The 13819-nt window shown below is 58.5% G+C and overlaps 1 protein-coding gene across 5 annotated transcripts; it reads left to right on the top strand.

Moving 5' to 3' along the window:
• Positions 1–440: 440 nt before the first annotated feature.
• On the top strand, positions 441–11331 carry MFGE8 (milk fat globule EGF and factor V/VIII domain containing). Of its 5 annotated transcripts, none has more exons than XM_062000103.1 (10): positions 441–651; positions 3878–4003; positions 4227–4352; positions 4811–4924; positions 5322–5503; positions 6168–6323; positions 7124–7268; positions 8257–8441; positions 9643–9798; positions 9925–11331. In XM_062000103.1, exons 1-10 carry the CDS (start codon positions 576–578, stop codon positions 10066–10068), a joined length of 1410 nt encoding a protein of 469 aa, XP_061856087.1. In that variant the 5' UTR covers positions 441–575; the 3' UTR covers positions 10069–11331. The 5 variants fall into 5 exon arrangements, with proteins under 5 accessions (XP_061856087.1, XP_061856086.1, XP_061856085.1 ...); XM_062000102.1 differs by having other exon boundaries at positions 8239–8441; XM_062000101.1 differs by having other exon boundaries at positions 4769–4924.
• The last annotated feature ends 2488 nt before the right edge of the window (positions 11332–13819 follow it).

Genomic DNA, 13819 nt, shown 5'->3' with positions numbered 1-13819 from the left:
CCTCCTGCAAGTGCTGGCAGCTCCTAGTGCATCGCGGTCCAGGTCTGTACCCTTCTACCTGCAGCGAACCACGGGCACTGCCAGGCTCAGATATCCCCAGAGGCCACCCCAGGGCCAAGGTCTGGGGGCTCCCTTCCCCCACCCCGCCCCGAGCACCATTAGTGTGCCATGGTGACTCTCGCTTCTCGGCCGCTACTGAACCACCTTTGGCTATGAGGCGAGTGTCCCAACCCTCCCGAACCTTCCTGCACCCCCGCTGCTGCCGGCAGCCCACCCCCGCCCGCGCAGCCCGCTGCCGCTCCCCGGGGAGGGCTGTCCGGGGGCGGCGACCCGCCGGTCACCCGCAGCGCCCCGCGCTGCGTCCCGGTCCCAGCCGCGGTCCCCGCCCCGGGGGCGGGCGGCGGAGCACGTGGGGCCGCGCCGGGACGGGCTGAGTCACTCCCGCCCCGAGTGCCGCGGCGGAGCGGCTGGGCTCGGCTCGGCTCGGCTCGGCTCGGCTCTGCCCTGCCCGTCCCGGCTCTGCCCGTCCCGTCCCGTTCCGTCCCGGCTCGGCTCGGCTCGGCTCGGCACGCAGCATGGAGAGGATGAGGCTGTGGCGGATGTTATTCTTTTCGGCAGTGGTTCTGACGCTGCTGATGGTGTTGGTGACCGGTGAGTGCTGGGGATCAGGGGTGCCGGGGACCCCGGGGTGATGGTGAGCTGGGATGGAGGGGATCCGGGACGCAAGATTGCTCAGCGCAGAGAGGGTCAAAAGTGCAAGAGATCCCTGGTGCAAGGTTGTCTTGTGTGCAGAGGATCCAGGGCGCGGGGGAGCCCAGGGCACAGGAGCTACGGAGTGTGAGGGATCCAGGGTGCAGGGGATCCCAGGTGCAGAGTTGTCTGCTGGGCAGGGAATCCAGAGCACAGGGGAGACCGAGGTGCAGTGGATGCGAGGTGCCGAGCAAGAGAATCAGGGGTGCAGGGTGCGGGGTGCAGGGGTGGCAACTGAGAGGACGCGAAGCCCCGCAGGGCTGCCGCCGTGGGAGCTGAGGAGCTCGGGTCCGCAGCCCCGTCCTTGGCTGGGAATAGCTCGTACGGGCTGTCCCATGCTCTCAGGCTGAGATAGCCGTGCCTGCAATGTAAACAGCTTCCGCGGGACCGCCTGGCACAGCCAGCACGCCTGGCTGGCCCGCCCGGGGAAACCCTGCGGAGAGGCAGCTCCATCATCATCACCCCGTGGGCCGTGCCTGGGGTGGGTGAGACTGGGAAAAGGGGAGCAAAGCCCAAGCACAGTCTCCAGGCCAGGGGACAAAGGGCAGTGGGAAGGGGTGCTGCGAGGAAGGCCCTGATTGTGCTCGCTCTCCCTGGCCAGAGGTGCCTGTTTTGCACTCTCAAGACAGACTTGACCTGACCTCCCCCAGCCCTGCTGGGATAGGCCATCCCAGTTTTTGGAGGATGTTGTTTTTGCCTTCCAGCCAGCCTGTGGGCTCACATAAGCAAACATTTCCAAAAACGGTGGCTGATTGTTGTTGCCATGGTTCCTGACTGTCCGACCGGTGATAACTCTGACCCTGACTGGAGAGGAATGTGTGTGGGGAGGATGGAGATGCTGAACTGCTCTGAAACCAGGCCGAGGGATAGGAACATCCAAATTAAGTTGCTGCACTGGAAAATGTGACCTGTGTGCCTCAGCTAGGCAAGGGGCTGGCTAGTGAGACCCACCACGTATGGGTTTATTCCTGGGAGGGGATAAAAAGAAGTCCAATAATTTGAGATAATTAAAATACAAAACTGTGACCCTTCCTGTCCCAACCCAGGGAGGAGCCTTCACTCCTTTCCTGCTGTGTCCCACGCCAGCAGCGTGGATGCCGGGGAGCACACGTTCCTTGGCGCTCCGTGCCTGGGAAGCAGCTGGCTTCCGCTGCTCAACAGAAGCAGCTCTGTCTGCGGGGCCTTGGCCGGCTGCCGGCAGAGATCCTTGGGATGGGGCGGCTGGATGTGCCCGACCTGCGGCGGGGCGTGGGGCAAAGGCATCCCCACGTATCAGCTCGGGCTCTCTCCTCCTGTGCAGTAGCTCATGGCAGCGCATTGATGGAGCATGAGGTCATGCGGAACAGGCTGGGCAGCCCAGGCAGCGACTTGAACCAATGCCCAAGTTTTTTTGCCTCCTGAGGCTGGGCTCAGGGAGCTATAGCATCTTTTTGGGAACCTTCACATTAATGCTGGCCTGTCTGCCACCAGTGCTGTACCCTACAGTGTCAGGAAGAGTAGGATTAGCTCAGAGGAGCCCTGCTATTAAAAGACTAATGAGTAGGAGCTCACCAAGTAGCAGCTTAGGCTAATGAGAGCCGTGTTGTTTTGTGTGGATCCGGGCATCAAGCCCACAGCTCGTTAACTTCCACCTTCTCCAGGGTGCACAGGTAGTAGAAGGTTATTCCTGGGTCTCCACCTGAGTTCAGCCCTTGCTCTGACTCCTGCAGCATGGCAGTAAAGAGCCTGGCGTCCAGAGATCTGTTGTCCCAGCGCTTGGCAAGGCTTTCAGACAGATACATGGGACTCTGGTCTAGGTTTCTGGAGAGTGTTGTCATCTTGCAGCTCTTGGGACAGAATAAATTGAAGGTGGGAAAAATTTCAGCCTGGCTCTTGTGATCTGACTCAGCACTGCAATGGGGAGCAGAAGGGTTGGCCTCGTCTGGTTGCCAGGTGCCCTCATTCCTCCTCCTCAACAGGACAGGGCAGAGGAATGAAGATGAAAAAGCTCCAACGTGTGTCCTCCCCGTGGGCTGCATCCTCCCCACGGGCTGCATTTCTTCATTAATGGCTCCAGTGTGGGGCCTTTCCATGGGGTGCAGAACTTCAGGAACAGGCTGCTCTGGTGTGGGCAGCTGGGAGATAACCTGCTTTGCCATGGTCTTCTCCGCAGGTTACAGGGCCTGCCTTACCATGGGCTGCACCACAGGCTGCAGGGGAATCTCTGCTCTGGTGCCTGGAGCACCTCCTCCCCCTCTTTGTTCACTGACCTTGGTGTTTGAAGAGTTGTTTCTCTACATTTTTCTTACTCCTCTCCCATGGCAGCTGCACAGTATTTTTCACTCACAGAGGCAACATGAGTGGAAGGCTCAGCTTTGAGCAGCAGTAAGTCGGCTTTGGAGTTGGCTGGAACTGACTGTCTCCAATACGAGGGCAGCTCCTGATATATTCTTGCAGAAGCCTTCCCTTGCAGCTCCTCCTCACTATCTTGCCATGAGATGCTGGGGGTGGATGAACAGGGAAGATGGTGCAGGCCCACCAGTATCCCGAGGGGCCTGCCTGTGGGCTGAGGCTGCCTCGTGGGAGCTGCTTGGAGAGTGATGGAGGTCTGGTGCGTGTCATGCAGGATGGGCCCCGTGCTCCCTCCTTGCATGACTTCAGGATCTGAGAACCAAAGCATGCAGGTTCCCCCATGATGATTTTTATTTCAGTCTTGTGAGTGCTAACTTTCATTAGCAAAAGCCAACAATGGGATCAGCCTCATTCCCTTCAGGAATCCTGTCCTGCTTCTGCCTGAGCGAGCCCCAGCTTGGCCACCCTCCCTTCCCAGCTGAGCGGCAGAAACATTTGAGGCACTGAAAACCTGGGTTTCCCCTAGCTTTGGTTTGATGTGTGGGCTCTGTTAAACCCCTGCTTTTAACATGCTAGGGCAGATCCTGGCTGTTCTCTCATGCTCCTGGTCTCAACCATCACTAAACTAGGTCCCTTGCAGGATCTGGCAGTGGTCCCACTGGGACTCCCCTCCCCGTAGCAGCCGCAGGGCAGCAGCTCCTGCCATCGAGCTGGGATGTCTCTGTGCAGATCCATGGGGCTCTGGTGGATGCCCATCTTAGGGATGGCTGGCAGTGATACGTGGCTTTGCTTCTAGGTGACTTCTGCGATGTGAACCACTGTCAGAATGGGGGCACCTGCCTGACTGGGATTAATGAGACCCCCTTCTTCTGCATCTGCCCCGAGGGCTACGTTGGGATTGACTGCAATGAGACGGAGAAAGGTGAAGGACTGACCCCCTCATGGGTGCTTTGTGAAGGCCAAGAGCTTTGCAGCATGGCAGCATGCCCTTATGTGGTCCTGCACTGCTAACAGGCACATAGAGGGGAGACCCAAGCAGGCATGCGGTGAACTCCATCACCTGGGGAAAATGTGATGTCTTCAGGGACTGATAGGCCTTATTTTCCACCTGTGCCCACATTACAGCCATTTTTCCCCTTGCCCAGGTCCCTGCCACCCCAATCCTTGCCACAACAATGGCGAATGTCATCTGGTCCCAAACCGAGGAGACGTCTTCAGTGACTACATCTGCAAGTGCCCCGCGGGGTATGATGGTGTGCACTGCCAGAACAGTGAGTACAGCGGGCTGGTGGGCTGCTGCTCTGCCACTAAGGGCTTGGGGACCCCCTGGACAGCGCTGGGGAGATAACCAGGGGGTGTTTGAGTTGTGGCTGCGTTGGGTGCCACGCTCTTGTGAGGCACGACGTGGGGACGTGGCAGTGTCTGAGCCTCGTTCTGTATCTCCAGAGGGGACACGGTCCATCAAGTAATGGGCCAAGGTGTGCCTTGAGGCTCAGCCTGCTGCACTCAGGCTCCCAGCCTTGCTGGGTCAGCATGTCCCAGTGCACCCCTGTGGCTTCAGTCAGCGGGGCAAGGCTTAGGTGGTTCTTTGGGTTGGAGCTTCAACCTGTGCCACCATATCAGCCCCTTGCTCAGGGGATGCCTCTTCTTTCTTCTTGCTGCACTAAATGAGGGGTCTCCTTCCCAGGACTGGCTTTGGAGTCACCTGAGCTCCTCCACTCTCTCCTAGACAAGAACGAGTGCTCATCCCAGCCTTGCAAAAATGGAGGCACCTGCCTGGACCTGGATGGCGACTACACCTGCAAGTGTCCATCTCCATTCTTGGGGAAGACCTGCAGCAGCCGTAAGTTCCTGGTACCAACTCTTTCCTTCCTGTTCCCCACTGCCCTGGCCCTCTTCACCAGTGTGCCCAGGAGAGATCTCACCAACCGGTTTAGGGAATCCAGAGGTCAGCTCTGGTTGCCTGTGTGCTGGCTGCCTTCAGTGCCAGCCAGCCTGGTCCTGATGGAGGGAGCAGCCCTGGGAAGATACTGTCTCCTCCCTGCTGGAGCCCAGAGCAGCACTTTTGCCCCTCAGACCTCCCATGCTGTGAGAGGAACTGATGAATGGTTGGGATCTGGCTGAAGACTGAAGAGGGAAACTCTTCTCCTGCCTTGTCCCCAGACAAGAGGCAAATGACTCCCCGGCTTTACTTCCTGGCCATTGTCTCTCTTTGGTGCTGATGTCCCCACTGTCCTCAGGCTGTGCTGTTCTCCTGGGCATGGAAGGAGGAGCCATCTCTGATGCCCAGCTCTCTGCATCCTCTGTGTACTATGGCTTCCTTGGCCTCCAGCGCTGGGGGCCAGAGCTCGCCCGCCTCAACAACCACGGCATCGTCAACGCCTGGACCTCCAGCAACTATGACAAGAGCCCCTGGATCCAGGTACTTCCTCCAGGACTGGGAGCAGCAGTGCAGTGGGGGCCCTGGTAACCACGGCAGGGCTACATGTGGGTGTCAGGAGGATGAAGCGACGCTGTTTTTCTGTAGTATCCGGAGACAGGACAAGGGGTAATGGACATCAGCTGGAACACAAGAAGTTCCACTTAAAATCAAGGAACAACTTCTTTGTTGTTGAGGTGAGGGAGCCCTGGCACAGACTGCTCTGGGAGGGTGTGGAGGCTCCTGCTCTGGAGGTTTCCAAACCCTCCTGGATGCGTTCCTGTGTGACCGGATCGAGGGGAACCTGCTTTAGCAGGGGGGTTGGACAGGATGATCTCTAGAGGTCCCTTCCAACCCCCAACGTTCTGTGGTTCTATGAAATTGCTGTAGCAAGGTGCCACCTGGGGGCATCTTGTGATATGCCTGGAGAAGGCAAGGTCTCTGAGGGGGAGAAACGGGGACCTAGAATGGCAATCCTCCCTTCTCTGCCCACTCTCAGACGTGAGGCTGACGGGGTGGTGGACTTCCATCCCAGGGAAGCCACAGGTCTGAGCAACCCCTTTTCTGGTCCTGACACTGATTATGAGCCCACCCTGCCAGGCAGACCAGTGGATGCAGGAGCTGTGCACTCCCATCCCCACTCACACTGGTCTCTCCTCTGCCCCAGGCCAACCTGCTGCGGAAGATGCGCTTGAGCGGGCTCATCACGCAGGGCGCCCGGCGCGTGGGCCAGCAGGAGTACGTCCGGGCCTACAAGGTGGCCTACAGCCTGGACGGGCGGGAGTTCACCTTCGTCAAGGATGAGAAGCAGGACGCAGACAAGGTGGGCTGCCGTGTTCCCCGCAGGGGCCGTGCCTGCTCCTCCCCTCCCAGCAGTATTGCGGGTGCTGGGCTGGCTGTGAGCCACATCCCACGCTGTCCCCATGTTGCTTAAAGCCACGCTGGGAGCCGTCCTAGCAGCAGGAAGACACAGGTGGTTCCAGCACTGGGCAGCACTCTCTGATTCTGTTTAATTGACCATAGTAAGCACAACCAAAGAAGCTGCGTTGGCTTATGTGGGTCATTCAGATAATATCTTTATCGCTGACACAATGTGGAAACTGGGCATGGTCTGGAAGTGCTGGTGAAAGCCTTCTGCAGCCTGGTGCATGAGCCGACAGTGTGTCTCGCTCTCAAAGCAGGAATGCTCCTTGATCACAGCGCTCTCCACTCAGTTTTTTATAGCATGTGTGTCTTGGGGTTTTTCTGAGCATCCAGGGAATGGCTGGGACTATCTGCTTTGCTTTAAAAACCAAAACCAATTCCTCTTGTTTCTGCAATGATGGAAAAAATGCATGAAAACATGTGACCTCTCTGCTTGTCACGGTCTGAGGAGCATCGCTGCAGCAGGAGGGAGCGGGTGTTGCTGCATGTGTGATTGTGTGGGACCAGGACTCTGTTGAGAGTGTTGGAGCTGCTGCAGACTCATGCACTGCTCCAGGACATAAAGCAGAGCCCAGTTTTTCCCCAGTCTTGCAGCTGGCAGTGCCAAAGTCTGTCATGCTGGGCACAGGATCTCAGTGCGGGAGAGCTGGGGCACTTGGCCTGCACTCAGCCTGCACTCAGTGCTGCTGGCAATCGCAGGTCTTCGAGGGGAACGTGGACCACGGCACCATGCAGACCAACATGTTCAGCCCTCTCATCACTGCCCAGTTCATCCGCATCTACCCGGTGATGTGCCGCCGTGCCTGCACGCTGCGCTTTGAGCTCATCGGCTGCGAGATGAACGGTAAATGTGGGTGGCTGCCCCCTCCCCGGGGACTGCAGGGCAGGGGCTGACACAGGGCAGGGTGTCACCCCTTGTGCTGACACAGAGCAGGGGATCACCCCTTGAGCTGATCCTTCGGGACAGGGCATTTGTCAAGGCTTGTTTTTCCTCACTGCTGGCTACGTGATGCCTGGAAATGCCCACGGGGAGCACAAGTTGCTAATCCCACCAGCTCAACCAGGCTCCAGCTGCATTCTCACTCTGCTAACACCTTCCCAAGCTTGGGTTTTTTGTTGTGTCCCCTCCCTGCCTGAGCTGTGAACCGACTGCTTTTCCTGACTGAGAGTTTGAAAAGCACCAGAGGATCAAAGTCCTCTGGGAAAGGTGAGGGATGATTAGCCTGAGCCCTTTCCCTGTGCCTCCTGCATTCCTGCCCTGCGGCACCTCCTGGGCAGCGAAGCGGGACCATGCATGCCATGGTGGGAGTGGGGCACTGCAGGGGCTCGGACTGTGTCCTCCTGCTGTGAGGGTGCAGTGCCAACTATGCTTTTGGACGGAGATGTCTTTGCATTGCTCTCTTCACTCCTGAAACCATTCTCCTCTGCCTCTTGCTGAAGCCTGCTTTATTCCAGGGCTGAGCTGTGCTGTGCTGCAGGGACTTCTATGTGTTCCTGCAGCAGGGATGTCTGTGTGTCCCTGTGACAGGGATGTCTGTGTGTCTGTGTAGCAGGAATATACTCTATGTGTCTCTATGTCAGGGATGTCTGTGTGTCCCTGCAGCAGGAGGCACTGTGAGCCAGGGAATAGCTGAGAGCTAAAGATCCTGGGAAAAGGCCATCTGGCTGTTGCCCCACGTCTCTGCTGAGCCTTCCCCTGGGCAGCAGGAGGGTGGGAACGTGGGCATGGTGCCCGCTGGGGCCGCAGGGTTTTGCTCGCGCCGGTGCCGTGGACTCTTTCCTTTTCACCGCCTGTGTAAACCGTTGTGTTACAGTTTATTTCAACACGGCAGGTTGCTCGGAGCCTCTGGGCATGAAATCCCGCCTGATCTCCGACCAGCAGATCACAGCATCCAGCGTCTTCAAGACGTGGGGCATCGACGCCTTCACCTGGCACCCCCATTACGCTCGCCTGGACAAGACGGGCAAAACCAACGCCTGGACGGCGCTTCACAATGGCCCCGACGAGTGGCTGCAGGTGGGGCTCGGTGCTCTCCCTCTGATCCTCCCCAGCAACTCCAGCTGTGCCCAGGGCTGCCTCCTGTGCCTTGCGCCTCCTGGCAGATGGTGTGGCCTGAGCCTTGCCCAGCACTGTTCCCCTTGAGCTGGGGCCGCAGCCACTGTTTTTAGCAGCAACGCTGGATCTCTGGGTCACAAACATCAGTGTCCATAGGGACAGGGTGGTGCTGTCTCCACAGACATGAGATTCACCAAGCCCTCAGCACCCCGAATCTGCATCATCCCCTTGGGAAACACCATCCCGGCCTGGGGTGACTGTCCCATGCCCCTCTGGCTGCCCAGAACACTGTGTTTCTGTTTTGCAGGAAAAAGGCAGGTTTGCTTTTCTCTTCCCAGTTTGGAATGGGAACAAATAGTTTTGAAATTTCCTTCTCAGTTTTCTTTCCTCCCCTGTTTTTGTACTTTTCACATGATTTCATGACATAATAGGACAAAGCAGTTTAGATACTTGTCCTGCTTTTTGTTTGGGAAATGATTAAAAGCAGCTGCTTCACAGCCTTAAATAAGGCAGCTTATCTGCTGGTGGGGTTGGGATGACACGCTGAGCTGGGCTGTTGCACTGTGGGCTGCTTGTTTGTTTATGTGTATACAGATTTACACATATACTCACATATACCCACCCATGTAGGCGTGTACATATAGCTAGCACTGCCCTAGACTAGCATGAATTAGAAACTAAACTAAGGAGGCTTTCAGCTGGTTTCCCCTGAAGCGTGGCAGCAGCAGTAGTGCAGTGTGGCAGAGTAAAGAGAATAGAAACCATCTCACAGCCCAAATGTCAGACCACGCACGACTGCCTATTTGCTCAGCCAGAATCATTTTCCAGTGGAAATACATTTCCCCTGGGAATCCTGTATTATTTTTTGAATGGATATTTTTTTTTGCTGTCATTCCCACATTGACCTTTTCAGCAAAAAATGTCCAAGTGGCAGCAGTGGGGAAGGGTTGCTGAGACAGCGGGGTTTGCATCCCGCTTTGGGTTGCTTCGAGGAATGCTGCGAGTGTTAAAGGGTCAAGTATTTCATGGTTGTGTTTTGTTAGTCGCTCGGGCATTGGGGCAGGGGTTGAGCTGTGTTTTCTTGACCCACGAGGGCCAGGATGCTCTGGGGTTGCAGCTCTGCTCCTGCGAGGAGCCTCAGTGGGTGTTCTCTCCATGCCAGATTGACCTCCGGGACCAGAAGAAGGTGACGGGTGTCATCACACAAGGAGCCCGTGACTTTGGGCACATCCAATACGTGGCAGCCTACAAGGTGGCCTACAGTGACAACGGCACGAGCTGGACCCTGTACCGGGACGGGCAGACAAACAGCACCAAGGTGTGTGGGGCAGGGCAGGGTGGGCACTGGCCCCCTGGGCAGGGGGGTGCCGATGTGTGGAGGGATGGGATGGTGGTGAGGAGGTCCTGGTGCTGCTGACACACACCTTTTCTTCTCCCTTTTTAGATCTTCCATGGTAACAGTGACAACTACTCACACAAGAAGAACGTGTTTGACGTGCCGTTCTACGCCCGCTTCGTCCGCATCCTGCCCGTGGCCTGGCACAACCGCATCACCCTGCGCGTGGAGCTGCTGGGCTGCGACGAGTAGGCCCCATGGGGAGGAAGGACGGGGCTGCTCTTCCCCACTACCCAGCCTGCGCCCTGCCTGCCCCTGCCTGCTCCTGCTCCAACCTCACACCCCCTCTACGTGTCCCCAACCTCGCGAGGCCGCCGGGAGGGCTCTCCTGCCCTGCGTTGGTGCTGGGGCCGCAGCACTGCACTTTATGGCGCCCTTGCAGATGGGATCTGAGGATGGCTCCTGCCATTTTGCTCCACTAGCCAGGGGTGAGACCCCCTCCTGCAACTGGGTTGTTTCTGGAGGACCCTCCCCTGCAACTGGGGCTTCCTTGGGGGACCCCATTCTGAAAATGGGGCTTTGCTGGGGGACCCTGTCCTGCAATTGGCGCTCAGCTGGATCCTCCCAACTAAGCCTGGAGACAATTTTTTTCCTATTTGCTTCTGCTTCCAGCTGAGAGGCTGTAGCCGGTGGCAGAACCCTGCCTGCGCTGGAGCTCGGAGCTCAGCAGTTTGGGGGGCTTAGGGCAGGCACCTCGGGCTCATAGCCTCCAGCGTCTCTCCTGCTACCTACACGCCTGCAAACAGGAGCCCTGAAAAACCTCCTTGACTGTTGTCCCGTGCCTGTTTTGCCAGGCTCTGGGTTTTCTTGCCTGTGTTGTCAGCATTGCATAGTGTGAGGGGAGTGATGAGAAGGCTCCTATCAAGAGGCACCGGGTTCCCTTTGTTGGTGGCTTTACCAACTGGGTGCTTCTGGCAGCCGCCGTGACAGTGTTTTGGCAGCTGATGCCCATTCCCCATCCTGGGGTGCTGGCTCCAGCGTCCTCTAAGGCTCAACACTTCTGCTGTCCCCACCTTACTGCAGTTTTGAGGTACCTGAAGGTCCCTTGTCCCAATCTGGTAGTGGGGGAGAGATGGTTCATAGCCACAAGCATGTGCAGAAAAGATGGGAAAGGTGGTGGCTAAACCACCCAAGTGCAGCAGGCGGAGAGCTTTCTTTGTAACCTGATTTTTTTCCCTTTCTGTGGGGTGGAGGGGAGCCTCTTGCAATGCTCGAGCCCTCGGGGCTGGCCGTGGGAGCTGAGCAAGACCCGTTGCTGGCAGGCAGGAGGGTGGGCAGGTGTCCGGGCAGCGGTGCCGGCGGCGACGCTTCCCCTGCCCGGGGGATGCCAAGTGGCCCCAGGGCTGGGCTGGCAGCGGGCTACTTTGGCAAGTGCTGAGGGAGCCCGGGTGGGATGGTGGTGGTGGCCCCGCTCCAGGGTCTCTCTGACAGTATTAAAACCAGCTGAAACCTTGAGGCTGTTGACTTGGCTGCTCTGTGCCTTCCTGAGAGCCACCTCCCAAAGCCTGGCAGGGCCAGGATCCCCTCTGAGCCAGCTGCTGGGCTGGCCCCACACCTCTCCTGCTTTCGCACACCCTCCTAGCTCCCTCCCCTGCCCAAGGGCCAGGGTACCAGGGCTTTGTGCATCTTCCCCGCTGCCTCCGCCCTGTTGCAGCTGCCAGAGCCTGTACTCGCAGCTGGCCAAGTGCAGCGGGACGGGAGGTGGAGAGGGGAAGCTGCTATCAGCACCCCACACCCTGTGTCTCCTCCTTTGGCTTTGATCCTGGAGCAAATCCCCTGGCTTGCAACAAAACTGGCTCTTACATCCCAGTGTTCTCCTAGGGCTGGAAGGAACTATGGGTTTCACCAGGGATGCTCCCAGCAAAACCCCCAGTGCAGGGCAGGAGAGCAGATGCTGCTGGAGGAGGATCTCCCTGGTGGGGATGGAGCATTGGGGTGAGCTTTGCTTCTCTCCAGAGTCTTCTGCCATGCTGGACAGGGACCCCTGAGGTTGGCATGAATGGCCCAGGGTCACCTGCATCCTGCCACAGCTTTCCATCCCCACAGCTCTGGATAACCTCCACGCATCTTCCTGCTGCTGGTAGTGCCCTGCTCAGCCGTGCATCCCCTCCCTGGGCCCTGCTCACGAGAGATGGGCCCCTGCCTGGCCTTATGGGTACGAGTCCCATGCACCAGACAGGCTGGGGGGCTACTTGCAGAGATTGGATTGAATTCATTGTGGCTGTGTCTGCTTGGTGACAAATAGCATCCACAGTTAGAGCTGGGGACAGAGGGGACAGTCAGTGCGGTTCACCTCCAGACATGCCACCCTTATCGCCGGGAAGCTGGAGCAGAGATAAGAGCAGCTTGTTCCCAGTGCAGCCCAGACAGCCCCGAGCTGGGGGCATGCCAGAGGCTCTGTGGAGAGGGTGATGGCAGCAGATGCCACTTGTCAGAGCAGGGACTGCATCTCCAGCACCCAGCCATCCTTCCCTCTGACGGATGCTGAGCCCCTTCCCAGCACTGTGGCATTTCCTCCTTCCCCTGGAGCCCTGGGCTGGAGCGGGGGTTTGGCGAGGGCCAGGGCACTTTCCACACCATCCACAGCCCCTCATGGTGTGTCCCTGTCCCTCAGATGCTCTTCCCGGACGTGGCTGGGTTGCTGAGCCAGCAGGAAGGCCGGGAGGGCTGGCATGCTGTGGCCACGGCACCCGCTGCCTGCTGACTCGGTTGCCTGTGGGCCGGCTCCTCAGGAAGCAGCCGTCGGGGAGAGCATCCTCTTGCCCAGCACAGATCACAGATCCTCCATCCCGCCAGGAGCAGGGGGTTTCCCCCCCAGTTTGAGCCTCCAGCCACAGGTTGCTGTTGGAATTGTCCTGTGCAAGCGGTATTTGAGGGTGAGCTCTCTCTGGCGGGGCCACGGCAGAGCTGTCAGCTGCTGGGTTTGAGGCGGGGAAGACAGGGATGACATTTTTATGGCTCCGATTCAACCAAAAGCTCAGCCAACCCTAAACACGTGCCCTAAACACGTGTTCCTGGGTCACAGCTATCCTGACCCTGCGCAGCCTCACTCACCCTGAAACCTGCAGTCCCACCCAGGGTCCCCCTCGGGGTGTAGAAACTAAATCTGGGATCATCCCTGGAGGTCCAAAAATAAGGTGAAAGGTGGGAGGGAGTGAAGGAGATTCCTTTTTCCTCAGGAGACTGCTGTTGTCTGAATTCTCCCACGGGCTGCCTGCTCCCCAGGAAGAGATGGAGGGCATTGGTGGCCACATCCAGGCAGTGGATGCTTAAATGCAGAGACGCATCCCGCTGCCGCTCCCCTCCTCGGGCAGGGCACGGCTGTGGTGCAGGCAGCATGGGGCACTACATGCCTTGTTCCTCCCCTCTGAAACAATGCGGTGGCCACGCCAAGGAGCAGAGTGCTTTGACGAGGCTGTCTGTCTGTCTGTCTGCACAACACAGCTGTGGAGTGGACAGAGTCATCTCCATCTCTGGCTTACTGAGACATGGAAAACTTGGGCAAGTGACTGCACTGGGACACATCCCGTGACCAGGATGCAGCCAGGACGGCATCCCGCCACCTCCCTCAGCCATGGGGCAGGGCTGGGGGGCCCAGGCCCCCTCAGCTGGGATGCAGACAGCACAGCAGCCCTGTGCTGCCTCGCTGGGAGATGGAATAGCCCCTCCATTGTGGGTGGCAGAGCAGCCTGCTCCAGGAGGGCACGCAGGCAACGTGCCCGGCCGTCACGCTCCTGTGTCCCAGGGCAGCCTATCCCCATGGGTTAGTGTGCAGGGAACGGGACAGCGAGGAAGAGCAGTGCCTGCAGCCCCTGGGTCCTGCAGCCATCCCCAGCCAGGGCTCCCTGCAGGGGCCAAGGGCTGCCGGGCCGGCGCTGGCGGCAGATAAGGCCGTTTCCGTGCTGGCTGCTCCCTATCAGTGTGGCGGCGGTGGGCAGACGAG

This window comes from Colius striatus, chromosome 7 (genome assembly GCF_028858725.1).
Source record: "Colius striatus isolate bColStr4 chromosome 7, bColStr4.1.hap1, whole genome shotgun sequence".
NCBI lineage: Eukaryota > Metazoa > Chordata > Aves > Coliiformes > Coliidae > Colius > Colius striatus.
Note: the sequence above shows the minus strand (reverse complement) of the source record. Positions and strands in the feature narration are given on the sequence as shown.